Genomic DNA, 22119 nt, shown 5'->3' on the forward strand with positions numbered 1-22119 from the left:
AGAGTGGGGAGGGGAGTGTGTTACACATATATATTGTATTAATTTATTATTATTATTATTTATTTATTTACAGTATTCAGCGCTAAACAGCATTCATATTTGATTCAGTGACACCCAAATTACAGAATTACTTACCACTTATCTGTATTTTTCCTGGACATTTAAATGGCCCCCCAATAGGGAACAACAATGGATTATGTTGTGACTTAATATTAGCCCACAGGACCTGTAAGATTTGGCGATCATTTTTAATTTCCTGGAGGAAACATTAACACAGATAAATACATCATATATTAGAACAGAATAGGAGCACTCCTCTCAAATGGTATAGGGGGTGGGGCGGGGGGAAGGAAATAACACAATATAGTGCAACACAGTATACTCACAATATTAGAGAAACCAGTAAACCAGTGTCAGAGGCACTCACACATTCCCGGCCCTTTTCAGCATTAGTGAATCAGAATGGGCAACAGATGTTCATGTGATGATGTATAGAAGGGTCAGGATATTCCTCCAGGAAATTTACACATGAAAAAGATGAAATGGCAATTTAGTGTAATTCTGTCAAATACTTTACGTAAATGAAAAGATTAAATCAATGCACTCACAAACTATGCATCGATTAATAGACTTTTGAGCTCACAGGCTCCAGAAACATGGGTACAAACAATTCCCTTTCTCAACTGTCTTCCACATGGAATCCACAAATCCTATCTCCGGTCACAATCAGGGGATGAAGATTCCAACTGGACAATCTCCTCCATAGCTCAACAACAGGGATGCGAAATACTCACCATCTGGAGCTGGTTCTGGAGATTCTCCATGCTTGCTCTGCACCTGAATTGTTATCACCACTCCAGAGAGGCCCATTAATGTCATGGGTAACACCAGTAACTATCTCTGGATTCAGTTGGCCACTGGAACTAAACATAACACGGGTCAGACTCCCGGATGCGTAACTGGGGCAATCCTGGAGTAAAAAAATAACTGCACAAGATTCATCAAAGGAAAACTTCTCTAATGCTTTCAATTGGATGTCATTTCTTTAACAAATTTACTGCTGTCTTTTTAGTGGCACCAATTTTGTTCTAGTTTTACAACCAGAAGATAAATAGGCTCCAAAGCTTAATTGCAACTTATTCTAAACTGAGCTAAATTACAGTATCTAAAGTATAAAACAAAGTAGAAATAATACAAGCCACTTAATTGCAAAATAATGTCATAAAAATATGTGATAGAAACACATGCATAACTGTCATCAATCCCTTTTTTGAGGGCAATGGCGCCATTTTCTTAGGCCCAGAGTTATAGTGCTGGCTTTTATACTTGTGATAGATACAATGTATAAAATTACCCAAAGCATGTAATTTGTAATTGTTTGGAATTTATAATGTACATGTCAGAAAGAGAGGTGATTTCAAACACACAGATAGTGAAAGGTGATTGTGTACTTCAGGGAATGTAGTCGATATGGCACACCTTCAAATTAGCCTATATCTGGTAAGTACTGTATGTGATCGATTTAAAGGACATAAATCTGAGAAATATGTTGCTTTTTTGCTTTGAAATTGAGTTTCAGGGACTCCAATGTGATAGTAATGTTCAAAAGAAAAGACAAAGTATTTGAATCAATATGCCCCTATGTACAGATGTAGTCATGTTACAGCAGCTCTCATAATGCAGAAACCATGCCCAATGTTGGCAAGCAGTCAATTCAAATAAAGAGCCACCACCATGCAACGCGTTAGGCATTTCCAGACATATCGTGTTTGTGGCTGAAATTACACCTGTTACGTTCTGTATCCAAGATATTTCTATAAATGTATATCTTCTCAGGTTACGCCTGGTTCTACCTGTGCTGTGTTCGGATTAGGTGTTGTCGGACTTTCAGCCATAATTGGTTGCAAAGTCTCTGGAGCTGCTCGTATCATTGGGATTGGCTTCCACAAGGAAAATTTTCCAAAAGCCATGCTATTAGGAGCTACTGAGTGCTTGAGCCCTAAGGACTACGATAAACCCATTCAGGAGGTCATTAGGGAAATGACTAATGGGGGAGTGGACTATTCCTTTGAATGCGCTGGACAAATTGATATAAAGGTAAGAAAAAAAGTTGATTGAAAGGCTAGTGTAAAATCCACATCTATCTGGGAATAACCACAGATTACTTTGTCTTTACATATATCCAAATTATATTGCAATACTCTTGTGACCCTTCTTCTATAAATAAAATACATTCTAATTGTGCACCTTTGAAAACCTCGTTGAACAGTACTGGTGAATGATAATTTGAGATCAAATGGCTTATTTGTTATAGTATGTGTTTTGCTGTACATTTGACCAAACTCCTTTTTCTATTCTTGTTTAGACATATTTTTACCTGAATTTGGAATTCACTGTTTGTCGGTCTACTCACCGAAAACATTACATATGTTTACAATTCTAAATATTTAAAGGTGACTTCTTGGAATGGTTCATATTACAAAAAGCAGCAAATAATATTCTTTCTATTTACACCATTTGGTTCCTCAATGTTCCCTGTAAAGCACACATCATATTTATTAATCCTTCTTTGTTTCTATTTTTTTAAGAAAATATTGTTTACGGTAATAACATTATAATCCTCATTATCTACTTCCTGGTTCTTTACATGAATAATTTGTTCATCATAAAATGAAAACTTTACAAGCCCAACTTTAAGCTGAGCTCAATCGATTCCTCTAAAAAGTGTACTTGATTTTCTCCCTGTTTAGTGTATGCAGAAATTGTATTTCTGTGATCTAGAGCACACATTTACATGCACTGTCATCAAACACCTATCACGTAGAACAAAAAGAAACAGAAACCCAATTAATGTGTACAAATCTTTATAATTATGCAGTAGTACATTTCATAATCTTTTGACATTTGTCTTCAGATAACTGCGCTTGAATCCACACACTTTGGAAGTGGGGTCACTGTGTTACTTGGGTTGACTCATCCAACTGAAAAACTCTCTATTGATCCTATGATATTACTCACAGGACGTACCTTGATGGGATCTATATTTGGAGGTACGGCATAGAGAATAAAATGTCATTTATTTAGACATCAATGCTCTGAATTTGCAACTAGATACATTACAATAATGAGCAACAAACATTGCAGGTTTATATTAAAATGTATACATGCAACCCGGAAGCTCGCCTAATGGTTAAATATCATTATAAAACTACCCATAAACCTTACTTAAAGGTTCCACTCTTCTCTAATATGATCTGTGCTAGACACTGTGCTTTGTAAGGAACAAGATAGACAACACCCTTTTGTTTGTTTAAAGTTAAATAAAAACTATATAAAAAATAGTATCAATTCTAGCTATTTAGTTGAATAATTTATTTATTTATACAATGTTTTACCAGGAAGTAATACATTGACAGTTGCCTATCGTTTTAAAGTATGTCCTGGGCATAGAGTTATGATAACAATACTTGGTTACATTAAATGAACAGAGGTTATACATTCAATTCACAGACATTTCATGGACAGTTAGAGATATGATTGTGGGCATACGTAATATTTACAGACAAGGTTACAATTGTGTTAGAAGAGGTAAGATAAGCCTGTAATGTGTTAGAAGTGGCCCTGCCTCAAGGAGATTACAATCTATAAGGCCAGGTAAGTTGAAACTTTGGGTACAGGCGGTGAGAGGGCTGGGGAGTTTCCACCATTACCCTTTAACATTACCAAACATCAGCGAATGGCAGCAAATGGCTCACACCCTTTGAATACACTTCAGCTGCGCCAAAGGCTGTCTGCTTGGGGGTGGGGGGGGGCAGATGTAGACTGAAGGAGTTCAGATTTATTTTGCTGTAGTTTCAAAGTCCTTTATCCTCCTGGGTCATTAATATTCCAGTGGGCGGAGTTGACGAAACACATAGCAGTAAGGAAATGCAGTCATTAACCGATAGCACACTGGTTCTGTGCAGAGGCGAGCAGCTCTAGGGGAACCCTTTCAAGAAGCCACCTGAATATTGCTTTAAAAAAAAAGGATAGACAGGTGGGTAGACAGGTAAAGTTGCAATGTGTTGTCTCAGGAGAAAGGAACTCTACAGGGAAAAAATGCATTGTTGTGACAGAACAGAGTGAGGAATTCTGAAGGTAAGGGATGGTATGGAAGACATGTTTGAGCATAACATACAACAACTCTGATTGTAATGTGCCCTTAGCCAAGATTGTAATGAGCAGTAGCAGGAAAGCTCATCCACTTGCTTTTATATCCACTAGTAGAAAAATGTGTCAGCCCCAACTAGAAACCTTTTCACTTGTTATATAGAACTGTACACCATTTCTAACCATAATATTATATTAACAACCCAGCAAAGATACTGTGGTGATAGAGAACTGTCATCCATTATCCAGGTTGGAAAAGTAAAGATCATGTTTCCAAGTTAGTTTCTGATTACATGGCAAACAAATTTGATCTTGATTGCTTGGTGACCCAAACAGTTCCATTAGAGAAAATTAATTATGCATTTGAACTGCACCGCAGTTGTACAGGGTAAGTAGATTTTTATTTATAAATAAATAAATTGTAGATTTTTTTTTCCTTCCCTATAACAGACATGTTTTTCTTGGTACCTTTACCTGTATCTAATTTCCTTAGTAATTAATGGCAAAAAGAAAATGTTTTAAACAAAATATTGCTACATATCAAGCCGGTCAGACTATGGGTCTTATTGTAATATTGTAAAATTCAAGTAGTCAGACAACAGACAATATAATTGTTATAGATGAATCCCACCGTTGCTCTGCGACATTTTGGCCACAATTATTTGCAAATGGGAAGTACTGTAACACAGGCCAAATTAAATAACATAGAACAGAGCTTTGTTGTTTCACTTTTGAGAAATGTGATGTAAATTGGATGTGGGGTAACAATAACACACCCTACCCAGGCTTTTCTATGTATCATCACTGTAGGTTTCTGATACCTTCTAGAGGACTAACATACCGTAAGAGTTCTTTATAGATGAACCTCTCATTTTTCTACTAAAAGGCTTCACAATCTATTTTAAACACTGTTTATTTTCAATTTAAAAAAGTAATCTCTGTATGTGTATGTTATCAAACATTTTAATAGAAAGCAGGAATGAAAATCCAAGTACCGTAGAATTGAATTATTTAAAAAAGTGAAATGTTCAACGTTCCCTATGGTATCTTACCACCGATTCAATAGTAAATAAAGCTGTTGCTCATACAATGAGTGATACAGATGAGTGCAAATGGCTTTAAAAGTATAATATTGTTTAATATATTGTGGCCACAATCCTTTTCAACTCTTACGAAAACAAATTATATTTTGGACTACATTGTAACACCTAATGTTACTCTTGTAGTAAATGGCAAACACTGGTGATTAGAAGCACATTTCCACAGACCTCAAACATTTCTTTGGTGAATATCTGTTGTAAAAATCTAGCAGATCACAAATCCAAATAAATGACTCAAAAAATGTACAACTGTTATCTAATTGCACTCTTATTCTAGCACACAATCCTTCTAGCCACAGTAGTTGACTACGGTACAGTTTATTAAAAGCAAATTGCACAGTAAACTAGCAGAAGAATTAGGCAGCACTTATAGTGCGCGCGATGGCGACGGCCAAGTAGGCCTTGACCTAGTGTGGGAAAGGCTAGAAGAGTGCTACGGTAGCCCAGAAGCAGTTAAGGATTCACTCTTCAAAAGAATCGACAGCTTTCCCAAGATCAGAACTAGAGACTACTCGAAGCTACGAGAGCTCGGAGACCTGCTGCAAGAGCTGGAGGTCGCAAGAAAAGACCATTCCTTAACAGGTCTCAACGTCCTAGACTCAGCTCGTGGAGTGAGACCCGTCCTGGAGAAGCTACCCTTCAACCTCTAAGAAAGGTGGATTTCACAAGGCTCCAAATACAAAAGGGAGAAGCAAGTCGCCTTCCCCCCATTCCCATTCTTCTTGAGCTTCATCCGCGAAGCGGCAAGGACAAGGAACAATCCCAGTTTCATCTTGGGTACGCAAACCACACACAGTTCAAGCAGCCTGAGGAATGAGAGACCAGTGGCGAGATACGGTAACACCCAAACACCCATCTCGGTCCACAGGACGGACGTGCCTCCCACGACCCAAACTACTCCCGATCAGTCGGTCGCCGGAGACGAGGAACCAAGGGACCCAAACAGGGAATGTCCCATACACAAGAAGCCACACCCACTTAACAAGTGCTTTGGGTTCAGGATGAAGTCCCTAGAGGAACGCAAGAGGTTTCTTGGAGAATTCAGAGTTTGCTTCAGGTGCTGCGGTTCCACGACTCACCTAGCCAAAGACTGTAAAGAAGATATCAAATGTACAGTGTGCAAAAGTGACATCCAGAGGAGCTGACACTCCACCAACTCAACAACCCATCCTCCGTAGCGGAGCATGGCGGGGAGGAAGGAGAAGGAGAGCCAACATCACCGAGGTTTGCGGAAAAGAAAGCGACAAAATGTCCTGCTCCAAAATATGCCTTGTCGAAGTGCACCCCCAGGGACAACCTGAGAAGGCTATTCGGATGTATGCAATCCTCGACGACCAAAGCAACAGATCATTGGCGAAGACGGAGTTCTTCAACTTGTTCAACTTACAAGACAATGACTCACCCTACACACTCAGAACCTGTGCAGGGTCAACTGAGTCAACAGGGAGAAGAGCAAGCGGTTACGTCATATGTTCAGTGGATAACAGAGTGAAGATAGCTCCCCCCACACTCATCGAGTGCAACCACATGGCCACAAACAGGGACGAGATTCCCACACCAGACGTGGCACACCATTACCCGCACCTCAGAGGAATAGCCAACTACATCCTGCCGGTAGAAAAAGGCGCCAAGATCTTGCTGCTGCTCGGTAGGGACATCATGAGGGTACATAAAGTCTGTAAACAGCATAACGGGCCCCACAACGCACCATACGCCCAAAGACTTGACCTAGGATGGGTGATAGTGGGCAGCGCATGCACTGACAAAGGGCAAGGACAAGACTATGTTGACGCCCGCAGAACTGTGATAACAGAATGTGGACACACATCCCTCTCTGAACCGTGTCTTGGCCTTCTCCAAGTGACAGGAGGGCCAAGTGAAGAGAAGAGACAAGGTCATACCCCTGAGATCAACAAAAACATCCTCACATCAGGGGGATGTGACAATGGCCTAGGATGCTTAGTGGTTCAGACAACCAAGGATGATGAGTCGACTCCACTGAAGGAAGAAAGTAACCTCCCAAAGGTGACCGACAAAGGGATCGTCCAAAAGACAATAAACAATCGGACGCTCCTCCCGCGAGCAATGGCACGGCTAAGACGTACAGTTGTTCCTCTCCACAGAGTATCAAGCGACAAAGCAGCCAGCTGTCACGGCTGGCATAGCCGCAAAAGATTGCGACCTACAGGTGAAGCCACAGTGTCAAAAAAACTGTCCTCTCACACGTCTAAAAAGAGACAGTCACAGAGACATTTCATAAAGGGATTTACTAGGGCAAAAGAGACTGTTCTTCGTTACGTCCCGGGAGAAAATAACCTCCTGATGGCAGTTAACAAAGAGACACAAAAGCGTTTCACCAAACTACGGGGAGATGTTCTCGTGCAAGAGGAATGCACCGATGACCTACGGTGCACAGCGTTCCAGACAACAAGGGACGACGACAAGCAAACACCATCGAGGGAAGATAGAGGATTCCCGAGGTTAACAGTCAAGGAGCTCTCCAAAGACGGACCAGGCAGTTGGGTGACTCCACTACAATTCCATTCATCAAAAGGACACCTCCCGAACAATAGAGAACCTGCCATCTCTAGGCTCACTTCGCTCTGCCGCAACCCACAAAGGGAGCCGGAGACCAAGAATCAAATTGTGGTCTTCACGTGGAAGAGATTTCTTAGCGGACACGCAGAGCCAGCGCCTTCACTGAAGGAAGGTAAAAATGCCGGCACCTCCCATCATCTGGTGTTCACCACCGTCAGAAACCCAGCCAGATCTGGGTAATGTTCAGCTCCAATGCTCAGCACCAGGAAGCCTCTCTAAACGGGGCACTACTCACTGGACCAGACTTGATAACCGGTATTCCAGGGGCGTTGATCCGCTTCTGCAAGGAGCCAAAGGCCATCTCCTTCCACCAAACGCCAGGTGATAGGGTGACAAACTACCACGACTGGCACATCCACGAGGTGATGCACTCTGTAGAGAAAACTACAGAGTCAAAGGGACTGTTCTCTCAAAAGTAGAAAGAAAACAGTGCAAGAGACCTTTACACAAAGACATTGTGGTGCATCAAGTTAACCTAGAGCTGTGCATCCACCTACTTCCCTTACCAAGATGGCGAAGGACTTCTAGCTGGGGGTACCGGCCAGTATCCCATCGTTATGTGGATATCATCTTTGCATTGTTATGTTGTTATATTGCACATATGTTCCACATACACCTAGAATATAGTGGTATCTCCAGATACCAGACGGGGAGTGTCATGGAACAAGAATCACATCCCTGTTTCACCCCCCTCTTTCCTTTGCAGCTTCTGCCTGTCAGTTCTTATTTCAGCTGCATGGAGTTTGCACACACACACTGTGCCTGGGTGATATGTAACAATGTTGCATTTCTTGCCTCTGGGCATGTAATCAGTGAGTTGCTACTGCAGCCTCTGAGATCCTTACCAGAATGGGCTAGTCTGCCCTCCCCCCTGTTTTGTTCACAGATAGTCTGTCCCGACTATTCCTTTTACCCACATTGCTCCTCACTTCCTTTTCCACCCTGCAGACAGTGAGTACAGCACCCATCTCTGTTACTCTCCTATGGCAAGGCCATCTCTTTCTACTACTGCGACACACTTTATTCGAGCAAATACCCAGTATGTACCTGGCAGATACCTGGAATGCGCCGCTCCTCACCTCTGACAAGCCCCGTTGCGTTTGCCTTCCCAGCCATGGTTCATGCCTGGCTGACGGGCGGCTGATCTGTTAAATGATAATGATTAGGATTTAATAGGTTGCAATGCTTCGCGTGTCTACCAGATGGCATAAATTCATGAATTGTAATGCAGTATATATATATATACTGTGCAGTATTGCAGCCAGCGGGAATAAAATGCTTCAATCCCTGCCTGGAAAAAAACGCAATGCACTCGGGCAGAAAACAGTCACAAATCTCAATACACCCGAGTATACCCGAATTCGTGGGACTAGCCGAGCTCGAATAAAGTGTGTCGCCAGTGTACCTGTTTCTAACTACAAATCACTACTGCACACCATCCACAAGTGCATGTATTTACTGCTGCTTTTCCAATAAAGTGAAGGAAATATTTTAGGACTTGGAGTGATTTGGAAAGGGAGCTGAGTTAATGCTATCTGGGGCAATTCACACATCACACGTGACCCTGGCTTCAGAATAAATGAACACCAGGAGGTACTGCAAAGAGTTAACATAAGGTAGCAATGGATATCAAATCCTAGATAGTCAAAAACCTGAATAAATCTTTCCGTGTACAGAACAGATATTAAGCTAAAACAAATCTACTGATGGATGATATAAATTATACAAATGCATACAGTAGACCAGGCATTTAAGAGTTAACATAAGGTATCAATGCATATCAAATCCTAGATAGTCAAAAACCTGAATAAATCTTTCCGTGTACAGAACAGATATTAAGCTAAAACAAATCTACTGATGGATGATATAAATTATACAAATGCATACAGTAGACCAGGCATTTATGAGTTTATAAAAATTTAAATATCAATTTGGTCTATTTGGCCCAAAGAGATGCAACTCATATACTTAACATGTAAATGTCCAACCAAAACCAGAAGGGGGTAGGGGAAGGGGTAGGGGAGGTGGGAGGGGGCAGAGGGGAAAGGGGAGGGGAAGGAAATTAGGGAGACAGGAATGTCTGGTCTACTGTATGCATTTGTTTAATGTGTATCATCCATCAGTAGATTTGTTATAGCTTAATATCTGTTCTGTACACTGAAAGATTTATTCGAGTTTTTGATTATCTAGGATTTGATATCCATTGATACCTTATGTTTACTCTTTGCATTAACTCCTGGTGTGAATTTACTATCTCTATTCATGTTTATATCAGCCATTTATATTATTTCATATTGCAGCAATATCACACTAATTTTGGAGATTGGTGGTATAACTGCTGCAGGTTTGACAGGTGGTGACTGGGTGGTCTAATGGTTTCTGACTATATTACGTGGACAGCATTAACTTCATGAATGGTGCTTGTCACCCCTCAATGAGGTTTTTGATCATACCTATACCGTATAAACGTTTTACAAGATATTTTTCAGTCAGTGCCACCCCATCCACCAGTCATAACAATTATTATCATTTTTATTACGATTCCTTAACATCTTATGTCACCCATTATGTCAAATTAAGTATTTTCTTTGTTATGTATTAAGTTTTTCAGGTGTTTGACACTGATTAGAATTATTGGAGGAGAGGTTTAAATAGTACCCTCCCCCCTCTGTTACCATACTCATTGAGAAGAGCAGTTGTTGCTTGAAATGCGTGGGATGAGGTCTCTTTTTTGTCTGTAGATCAGTATCCGTTATATGTAGTTTAAAAGTTTTTTCATCACTTTTTCGCTGGTTAGTTCAGTTTCTATCAGGGGCGGCTTGTCTTCTGAGCATCCTATTTGTGCTTCGTTTTGCCGATCGGAGAGACGCCATGGAGAGAAGCTGAACACCTACTACAGGTGCACCGCAAAGCAAGGAGGCAAGGGGAGCGGTAATCTATTGTGAGTACATGGTGTACTCCATACCGGACATTTGGTTGGAACAGGGGGGGCTGTGCACTAAGCTCAATGGGTTTGCTTTCTGATGTTCAAAAAAAGCACGTCCGTTAAAAAGTGAGGTCAGGGACGCGATTTACTAAGGCCTTGAGCCCATTTTTTAACGTACGTGCTCAAAACACCCACAGCTAGCGTTCTTAAACTTCACGTACGCTAGCTGAAAGAAAAATAAGCCGCATGTAACATTTGCATGGAGATTTGCCATCTCCATGCAAGGCTGTTACAGGCGATCATACACTAAATAAATACATTTGAATTATAGTGTACATGAGCAGGGGGTCTCAGGAGCTGAACAGCATTGGTTTCAGGTCCGAGGACCCCCTACTACAGGAGATACAGGCCCCGTTATGGGGTGCCGGTATCCCCTACAGAATTTCAATGTCCCGGTCACGTGACGCGGACGCTTGAAAGTGCATGGGATACCGGCACCCAATAACGGGGCCTGTATCTCCTGAAGTAGGGGGTCCTCGGACCTGAAACCAATGTGGTTCAGCTCCGGAGACCCTCTGCACATCTACACTATGAAACACATGTATATTAAAAAAAGATTTAACAAACATCAATACACGAACCCCCCCCCCCCCCACCCACCCACCCCTCCGCCCTAGTAATTCATTGGTTTGATTGGTTAGTGTTACTATTCATTTTGAGTTGGTTTAGGAATTAATTGGTTTCATTGGTTAATGGTTTAATTAACTCATTGTTGATGTTGTTACTGCTTTAATTCATTGGATTAGCTGGCTACTGTTTTTATTGACTTTATTTAGGTATGCTAATGCAGTGTTTAATAATAATGGGCAAATACTCTATTATCCATATCTGGATAATAGTTATTTTGCACATTATTGTACTGTATGTGTTAGAGGGGTGTATTTAGTTAGAAATAATGTTTAGTATTTTTGTAGGCACAACATTGGTACCGCAGGCCCGCGGTACCCCGGGACGGCCGCGGGGTCAGCCGGGGACACCCGCGCGACCCCCGCCTCCCTCGGGGACCCCCGCGGGGTCAGCCGGGGACACCCGCCAGCCTGTTGTATGGGTGTTGCGCATGCAAAAATGTAAAGCAAGACATTTTTCAAAGTCCAGCTTTTTTTGCTTCTACCTTGAGCTGACGTGTTCTGTTGAACGCAACTTTCGTGTACGCTAAGGTTACGTAGCTTAGTGCATCCCGCTTAAGTGCAGTATTTAACGCAAACAGGGTAACGAACAAGCAAAGTTGGACTTAGAAATATTTCTTGAAAAAAGTCTGTTTATGAACGCAAAGTGCCTGTTTGTGTGGCTTAGTTCATCGTGTTCAGCGCAATATAACGTTCTAAGAGCACTTTGTTTGAAACGACTTAACGGAGCTTAGTGCATGACCCCCAGGGTGTTTATTGCAGCCACAGCTGATTTGCCGTAGATCATCCTCTCTCCACTGGCTTCACCGTCAGGTAGTGCGGGTCTGCACCCGATTCCACCCTTACATATACCTCCGTATTAGGCATGTTAAACTCCATTTATGCTCCTTTTCACACTCTACATTATAATGGATTAGGCACTTGTAGCTGTAAGTGTGTCCTTTAGAGACGGATTTTCTGTTTCTACATGCACTAATCTGTTTTATAATATGTTTGTCTAACAGTTTTATTAACAAAACGGGGCTTATGGATGACAACACCAGCAGGTTTACTTGTAGAGGCAAGAAGATCCACAACTTTCTAAGCACCAGCACTTTTACGGAATACACTGTCGTAACTGAAATGTGTGTCACCAAAATTAATGCTGATGCCCCTATTGAAGTCTGCCTTATTGGCTGTGGATTTTCAACTGGATATGGTGCTGCTATTAATACTGCCAAGGTAATTAATACGATAATCTCACAATTTGAAAATCTATGATATATCAAACCATAAGAAAAATTAATATTCTGTAATTCGTATTTCCCAAATTATGCACATAGATCTCTTAGCAAAATATCCTTTACATTCTACATTGTATTATATAAATATAGAAAGTTATAACATATAAAAAAAAACTGTATAGATAGAAAGAGTAGAGGAGCACAGGGTCAGATCATACAACAGATGATATATAAACACAAAATATACTTATGATAAATAGACAGGATATCCAACAAGATATCACAGATGGTAGTGTAGCTGCAGTGATAGCGATATAATGATACTATTGATAATACTCACACGGCCATGTGTAAATAAAAGGGTTGAATCTGGTTTCTTTGGGTTGTTCCTTTCCAAGCTTTCTATCTGATTCTCTGTAGATAACTCAGTCTTTTAATGCCGTTGGTCCTATCCAGGCTCATGTGCGGTACCACAGTTCAAAAGGCACAACAAGGAGGACATTTTTTGTCCCATGCCACAGGAGAGGGCTTTAATATTAAGCACTTATTAATTACAGAACAACATTTGTTGTATATCTATTGGAATGCCCATGTGGACTCCAGTATGTGGGACGTACCTCAAGTCTATTGAGGGTCCGCATACTGGAGCACATGAGCAACATTAAGAAGAAACTTATCACGCTCAATGTGTCGAGACATTTCAGTTTAGTGCATGCAGGTAATCCAACAGGACTAATTTACAGAGGAATTGAGGTTGTACCTGCTAGTTGGAGAGGAGGTGTTAGACTTTTGAGATTATGCCAGAAAGAGACATTCTGGATTTATACGCGGACGACTTTAGTTCCAAATGGACTTAATATAGATATCGATATTGGGGCATTTAACTAAAGAAAATTGTGAATCCATGAGTTATACACTCCGATTATAGATGATTACAAATTATCCATGTTATTATTGCCACAATTGCTTACATGGACTCTTTGATATTTGATCTTTTATAGATCATTGCCATCCAAGACACAAGTTGCAGCACCATGCTCACGACGATATTTAATGTGTAGATAGATGTATGTTAAAAACAACTGATAATCAATAAAGCTCCATGTTTGAGAGCTTTATGAAGGTGTAAAAAAAGTGCATATAGTTTGTACTGAAAAGATTCTGTATATGGATCAGAGTGGGAGTTAGCACGTGTCTCCAATCCTCCCCATCTCCTGGCAGTTATTAGATTGTATCTGTAGATTACAACAATCTTTAGGAATTTTCTATCGAATATTTACATACTTAGAGGGCGATGCACTAACCTGTGATAACTGCTTTAAAGAGCGAGAAGTGGCTTTTAAGGCCGATACAGCCTGTTGCGTGATTCACTAAGCAGTGATAACAGCGCTTTATCGGCCTTAAAAGGCATTTTTCTGCCCTGTGAAAAAAACACGTCCGATCAGGCAAAAAGCGGCAAACGCGCCGTTTTTTGCCAGTCAGTGTGATTCACTAAACAGTGATAACTCGATCTTGCTTTAAAAGCACGCCAGATTTTCGTGCCAGCTATAGGCTGGCGCAAAAGAAATGAAGACTGTCAAAAAAGCATTGTTTACATTTTTCAGGCACACCATTCATACAAGGAAGGCGGGTGTCCCCGGGTGATCCCCGCGGGGATTTATTTTAAATAAATACTCCACCCCCCACCCGCCCCCTAACACACACAGTACAATAATGGCCCAAATTACTATTATCCATTTAAAATACAACATTAAGAAGCATAAATAAAGTAAATAAATCTTGCACTACATCTATAACTGTTTTGATAGTTTTATGACGTGAATACAACATGAAACGTGTGCAGAATACACTAATATTTAACATTTTCAAATCTCATTGGCTTTGATAGAGTTTATTGTGGACCAATTCTGTTTATAACAGGGCAATAATAAAACATTGCAGATTAAATAGTAGACAGTTTAAAGCAGCAATCCTGCCTTTATAACACACACACACACACACACACACACACATATACATATGTATATATATATATATGTATATGTATATGTAACATGGCTGGTCCAGATTGCCTCTCTGCCTCCTGTCACGTAAGTCCTTTGTAGCTACAGGCTTGACAGGCAATCCTGTGGGCATTCGACCCCCCTCCTGCTACTCTGAGTGGTGACAGAAGTGGTGGTGACTCGGGGTCAGTGTACAGCCTATCAGGGTACAGACCTTGAGCCCTCCCCTTCTGGAGCTCAGGGAGGAAGTGCCAAATTGTAGCAGTGCTCATCCAACCCTGCTAGGGAGTGGAGGTGTGTGGCCGGTCTCCTCCCGGCTGGGAGAGGGACAGGCCAGTCAGTCGCTCATGGGCTGGCTGGCCAGGAAAGATCAAGAGGTCTCCATTAACAGAGAGCCAGCACCATCCAGAGGCCAGGGATCCTCTGACCATCATGCATCTGCTGTGTAAGAACATCTACAGTGTCTGCAACAATAAACTGTGAACTCATCAAAAGCCTGTCCTGGTTTCCACTACAACGCAGACTACTCAGCATCTCCTGGGCCCTTGCAGGTTTCCCAGCACAACAACACATGTAACACAGCAACATCCTCCAGAGTGGGGAGGGGAGTGTGTTACACATATATATTGTATTAATTTATTATTATTATTATTTATTTATTTACAGTATTCAGCGCTAAACAGCATTCATATTTGATTCAGTGACACCCAAATTACAGAATTACTTACCACTTATCTGTATTTTTCCTGGACATTTAAATGGCCCCCCAATAGGGAACAACAATGGATTATGTTGTGACTTAATATTAGCCCACAGGACCTGTAAGATTTGGCGATCATTTTTAATTTCCTGGAGGAAACATTAACACAGATAAATACATCATATATTAGAACAGAATAGGAGCACTCCTCTCAAATGGTATAGGGGGTGGGGCGGGGGGAAGGAAATAACACAATATAGTGCAACACAGTATACTCACAATATTAGAGAAACCAGTAAACCAGTGTCAGAGGCACTCACACATTCCCGGCCCTTTTCAGCATTAGTGAATCAGAATGGGCAACAGATGTTCATGTGATGATGTATAGAAGGGTCAGGATATTCCTCCAGGAAATTTACACATGAAAAAGATGAAATGGCAATTTAGTGTAATTCTGTCAAATACTTTACGTAAATGAAAAGATTAAATCAATGCACTCACAAACTATGCATCGATTAATAGACTTTTGAGCTCACAGGCTCCAGAAACATGGGTACAAACAATTCCCTTTCTCAACTGTCTTCCACATGGAATCCACAAATCCTATCTCCGGTCACAATCAGGGGATGAAGATTCCAACTGGACAATCTCCTCCATAGCTCAACAACAGGGATGCGAAATACTCACCATCTGGAGCTGGTTCTGGAGATTCTCCATGCTTGCTCTGCACCTGAATTGTTATCACCACTCCAGAGAGGCCCATTAATGTCATGGGTAACACCAGTAACTATCTCTGGATTCAGTTGGCCACTGGAACTAAACATAACACGGGTCAGACTCCCGGATGCGTAACTGGGGCAATCCTGGAGTAAAAAAATAACTGCACAAGATTCATCAAAGGAAAACTTCTCTAATGCTTTCAATTGGATGTCATTTCTTTAACAAATTTACTGCTGTCTTTTTAGTGGCACCAATTTTGTTCTAGTTTTACAACCAGAAGATAAATAGGCTCCAAAGCTTAATTGCAACTTATTCTAAACTGAGCTAAATTACAGTATCTAAAGTATAAAACAAAGTAGAAATAATACAAGCCACTTAATTGCAAAATAATGTCATAAAAATATGTGATAGAAACACATGCATAACTGTCATCAATCCCTTTTTTGAGGGCAATGGCGCCATTTTCTTAGGCCCAGAGTTATAGTGCTGGCTTTTATACTTGTGATAGATACAATGTATAAAATTACCCAAAGCATGTAATTTGTAATTGTTTGGAATTTATAATGTACATGTCAGAAAGAGAGGTGATTTCAAACACACAGATAGTGAAAGGTGATTGTGTACTTCAGGGAATGTAGTCGATATGGCACACCTTCAAATTAGCCTATATCTGGTAAGTACTGTATGTGATCGATTTAAAGGACATAAATCTGAGAAATATGTTGCTTTTTTGCTTTGAAATTGAGTTTCAGGGACTCCAATGTGATAGTAATGTTCAAAAGAAAAGACAAAGTATTTGAATCAATATGCCCCTATGTACAGATGTAGTCATGTTACAGCAGCTCTCATAATGCAGAAACCATGCCCAATGTTGGCAAGCAGTCAATTCAAATAAAGAGCCACCACCATGCAACGCGTTAGGCATTTCCAGACATATCGTGTTTGTGGCTGAAATTACACCTGTTACGTTCTGTATCCAAGATATTTCTATAAATGTATATCTTCTCAGGTTACGCCTGGTTCTACCTGTGCTGTGTTCGGATTAGGTGTTGTCGGACTTTCAGCCATAATTGGTTGCAAAGTCTCTGGAGCTGCTCGTATCATTGGGATTGGCTTCCACAAGGAAAATTTTCCAAAAGCCATGCTATTAGGAGCTACTGAGTGCTTGAGCCCTAAGGACTACGATAAACCCATTCAGGAGGTCATTAGGGAAATGACTAATGGGGGAGTGGACTATTCCTTTGAATGCGCTGGACAAATTGATATAAAGGTAAGAAAAAAAGTTGATTGAAAGGCTAGTGTAAAATCCACATCTATCTGGGAATAACCACAGATTACTTTGTCTTTACATATATCCAAATTATATTGCAATACTCTTGTGACCCTTCTTCTATAAATAAAATACATTCTAATTGTGCACCTTTGAAAACCTCGTTGAACAGTACTGGTGAATGATAATTTGAGATCAAATGGCTTATTTGTTATAGTATGTGTTTTGCTGTACATTTGACCAAACTCCTTTTTCTATTCTTGTTTAGACATATTTTTACCTGAATTTGGAATTCACTGTTTGTCGGTCTACTCACCGAAAACATTACATATGTTTACAATTCTAAATATTTAAAGGTGACTTCTTGGAATGGTTCATATTACAAAAAGCAGCAAATAATATTCTTTCTATTTACACCATTTGGTTCCTCAATGTTCCCTGTAAAGCACACATCATATTTATTAATCCTTCTTTGTTTCTATTTTTTTAAGAAAATATTGTTTACGGTAATAACATTATAATCCTCATTATCTACTTCCTGGTTCTTTACATGAATAATTTGTTCATCATAAAATGAAAACTTTACAAGCCCAACTTTAAGCTGAGCTCAATCGATTCCTCTAAAAAGTGTACTTGATTTTCTCCCTGTTTAGTGTATGCAGAAATTGTATTTCTGTGATCTAGAGCACACATTTACATGCACTGTCATCAAACACCTATCACGTAGAACAAAAAGAAACAGAAACCCAATTAATGTGTACAAATCTTTATAATTATGCAGTAGTACATTTCATAATCTTTTGACATTTGTCTTCAGATAACTGCGCTTGAATCCACACACTTTGGAAGTGGGGTCACTGTGTTACTTGGGTTGACTCATCCAACTGAAAAACTCTCTATTGATCCTATGATATTACTCACAGGACGTACCTTGATGGGATCTATATTTGGAGGTACGGCATAGAGAATAAAATGTCATTTATTTAGACATCAATGCTCTGAATTTGCAACTAGATACGTTACAATAATGAGCAACAAACATTGCAGGTTTATATTAAAATGTATACATGCAACCCGGAAGCTCGCCTAATGGTTAAATATCATTATAAAACTACCCATAAACCTTACTTAAAGGTTCCACTCTTCTCTAATATGATCTGTGCTAGACACTGTGCTTTGTAAGGAACAAGATAGACAACACCCTTTTGTTTGTTTAAAGTTAAATAAAAACTATATAAAAAATAGTATCAATTCTAGCTATTTAGTTGAATAATTTATTTATTTATACAATGTTTTACCAGGAAGTAATACATTGACAGTTGCCTATCGTTTTAAAGTATGTCCTGGGCATAGAGTTATGATAACAATACTTGGTTACATTAAATGAACAGAGGTTATACATTCAATTCACAGACATTTCATGGACAGTTAGAGATATGATTGTGGGCATACGTAATATTTACAGACAAGGTTACAATTGTGTTAGAAGAGGTAAGATAAGCCTGTAATGTGTTAGAAGTGGCCCTGCCTCAAGGAGATTACAATCTATAAGGCCAGGTAAGTTGAAACTTTGGGTACAGGCGGTGAGAGGGCTGGGGAGTTTCCACCATTACCCTTTAACATTACCAAACATCAGCGAATGGCAGCAAATGGCTCACACCCTTTGAATACACTTCAGCTGCGCCAAAGGCTGTCTGCTTGGGGGTGGGGGGGGGCAGATGTAGACTGAAGGAGTTCAGATTTATTTTGCTGTAGTTTCAAAGTCCTTTATCCTCCTGGGTCATTAATATTCCAGTGGGCGGAGTTGACGAAACACATAGCAGTAAGGAAATGCAGTCATTAACCGATAGCACACTGGTTCTGTGCAGAGGCGAGCAGCTCTAGGGGAACCCTTTCAAGAAGCCACCTGAATATTGCTTTAAAAAAAAAGGATAGACAGGTGGGTAGACAGGTAAAGTTGCAATGTGTTGTCTCAGGAGAAAGGAACTCTACAGGGAAAAAATGCATTGTTGTGACAGAACAGAGTGAGGAATTCTGAAGGTAAGGGATGGTATGGAAGACATGTTTGAGCATAACATACAACAACTCTGATTGTAATGTGCCCTTAGCCAAGATTGTAATGAGCAGTAGCAGGAAAGCTCATCCACTTGCTTTTATATCCACTAGTAGAAAAATGTGTCAGCCCCAACTAGAAACCTTTTCACTTGTTATATAGAACTGTACACCATTTCTAACCATAATATTATATTAACAACCCAGCAAAGATACTGTGGTGATAGAGAACTGTCATCCATTATCCAGGTTGGAAAAGTAAAGATCATGTTTCCAAGTTAGTTTCTGATTACATGGCAAACAAATTTGATCTTGATTGCTTGGTGACCCAAACAGTTCCATTAGAGAAAATTAATTATGCATTTGAACTGCACCGCAGTTGTACAGGGTAAGTAGATTTTTATTTATAAATAAATAAATTGTAGATTTTTTTTTCCTTCCCTATAACAGACATGTTTTTCTTGGTACCTTTACCTGTATCTAATTTCCTTAGTAATTAATGGCAAAAAGAAAATGTTTTAAACAAAATATTGCTACATATCAAGCCGGTCAGACTATGGGTCTTATTGTAATATTGTAAAATTCAAGTAGTCAGACAACAGACAATATAATTGTTATAGATGAATCCCACCGTTGCTCTGCGACATTTTGGCCACAATTATTTGCAAATGGGAAGTACTGTAACACAGGCCAAATTAAATAACATAGAACAGAGCTTTGTTGTTTCACTTTTGAGAAATGTGATGTAAATTGGATGTGGGGTAACAATAACACACCCTACCCAGGCTTTTCTATGTATCATCACTGTAGGTTTCTGATACCTTCTAGAGGACTAACATACCGTAAGAGTTCTTTATAGATGAACCTCTCATTTTTCTACTAAAAGGCTTCACAATCTATTTTAAACACTGTTTATTTTCAATTTAAAAAAGTAATCTCTGTATGTGTATGTTATCAAACATTTTAATAGAAAGCAGGAATGAAAATCCAAGTACCGTAGAATTGAATTATTTAAAAAAGTGAAATGTTCAACGTTCCCTATGGTATCTTACCACCGATTCAATAGTAAATAAAGCTGTTGCTCATACAATGAGTGATACAGATGAGTGCAAATGGCTTTAAAAGTATAATATTGTTTAATATATTGTGGCCACAATCCTTTTCAACTCTTACGAAAACAAATTATATTTTGGACTACATTGTAACACCTAATGTTACTCTTGTAGTAAATGGCAAACACTGGTGATTAGAAGCACATTTCCACAGACCTCAAACATTTCTTTGGTGAATATCTGTTGTAAAAATCTAGCAGATCACAAATCCAAATAAATGACTCAAAAAATGTACAACTGTTATCTAATTGCACTCTTATTCTAGCACACAATCCTTCTAGCCACAGTAGTTGACTACGGTACAGTTTATTAAAAGCAAATTGCACAGTAAACTAGCAGAAGAATTAGGCAGCACTTATAGTGCGCGCGATGGCGACGCGACGGGTGATGTCACCCATCGCCGTCGTCACCCGCAAAAGTTATAATTTAACTTTCTGCGACGTCGCTGGCGAACTGGCCATTGATTGGTTCAGAGGCTGTCACGTGTGGCGACAGCCTCTGAAAAATCACATTTTATCGGCTTCCAAATTTTTGGTCTCCGCCGTCACTGCTGTCACGTTGCGCTTACTATAAGCGCTTGCGACGGTGTCAATGCTTTTGTTTTCAGGCGACGTCGCGTCGCCGGCACTATAAGCGCAGCTTAAAACTGATCCTCTGCAAGCCTCTAACCATATTTGACCATGTTTTGAGAGAAGTACATTCTCTAGGTAAACATAAATTGTGTGGAGGAAAATAGAAGTCCTAAGTCTCCATTTAATAATTGAATTCTTCAAGTTTATCATGTTAATTCTACGATTTTTAATTCATCTTTTTTTTTATTGTTCCTTTTCTTTTAGTGCTTGTAACATTTTGCTGTTCTAAGTTCCCTACCAGTAGTCCTGTGATGTCCGCTGGTGTGGTGTTCCCTTTATTTGCTTCTTTATCATTCATTCTCAATCATTTTACCAACAGAAAATGAACAGAGTCTCTTGTTAATCCCAAACTGTACAACTCTTGGAAATTTAAGATTTATATTATATTTACTATAATACTCAGAATAAATGAGTGTTTAGGATCATTACAGTAGTTTTAATATCAGATCCCAGTCCATCTCATAATAAAATAAGTTTGGTTGTATAATTTCGGCATTTTAGCATAACTATAGTAGTTTTAGTAAGCCATAGTTCTACGTTTCATACACACATTTATCCGGCAGTAAATTTTATTTAAATTTGTCCAAAACATAATTTTTCTATATTGATTCTGTTGTAAAAACAAGTTTAAAAAAAAAAGTTATCTTTTTTGTTGTAATATTAATGGTAAAGTGAATAAAGGAAAATAAAGGAAATACAAATGTCTCCCTGCTTATTATTACTCCTTATGGTCTTATTTTAATTAATTAAACCAGATTCTCATCATCTCATCACCATTCTTGGTCTTATATCCCAAACAGGTAGAATTGTAAGAACCAAGCAATGACTATAAAACATCACACTACTTTTATAGTCACCATCTATAACACAACAATAAAAAATGTATAAGCATTACACTAGTTGCCATTTTAAAATGTATGCTAATTTCAAGAGGAAACTACTTGATCT

At 39.5% G+C, this 22119-nt stretch overlaps 1 protein-coding gene across 1 annotated transcript in view; it reads left to right on the top strand.

The window, feature by feature from the left end:
* Window positions 1–21856, top strand: part of LOC142499723 (NADP-dependent alcohol dehydrogenase-like) — an 89297-nt gene extending 67441 nt beyond the window's left edge. The window contains exons 6-14 of the mRNA XM_075609529.1: window positions 1837–2097; window positions 2915–3050; window positions 4399–4537; window positions 10645–10788; window positions 12464–12680; window positions 17115–17375; window positions 18193–18328; window positions 19677–19815; window positions 21376–21856. Of these exons, the coding sequence (XP_075465644.1) occupies window positions 1837–2097; window positions 2915–3050; window positions 4399–4537; window positions 10645–10788; window positions 12464–12680; window positions 17115–17375; window positions 18193–18328; window positions 19677–19815; window positions 21376–21400 (1458 nt within the window). The 3' untranslated portion in view covers window positions 21401–21856. The remainder of the gene's footprint in view (window positions 1–1836; window positions 2098–2914; window positions 3051–4398; window positions 4538–10644; window positions 10789–12463; window positions 12681–17114; window positions 17376–18192; window positions 18329–19676; window positions 19816–21375) is intronic.
* Window positions 21857–22119: the final 263 nt, after the last annotated feature.

This window comes from Ascaphus truei, chromosome 1, assembly GCF_040206685.1.
Source record: "Ascaphus truei isolate aAscTru1 chromosome 1, aAscTru1.hap1, whole genome shotgun sequence".
Lineage (NCBI taxonomy): Eukaryota > Metazoa > Chordata > Amphibia > Anura > Ascaphidae > Ascaphus > Ascaphus truei.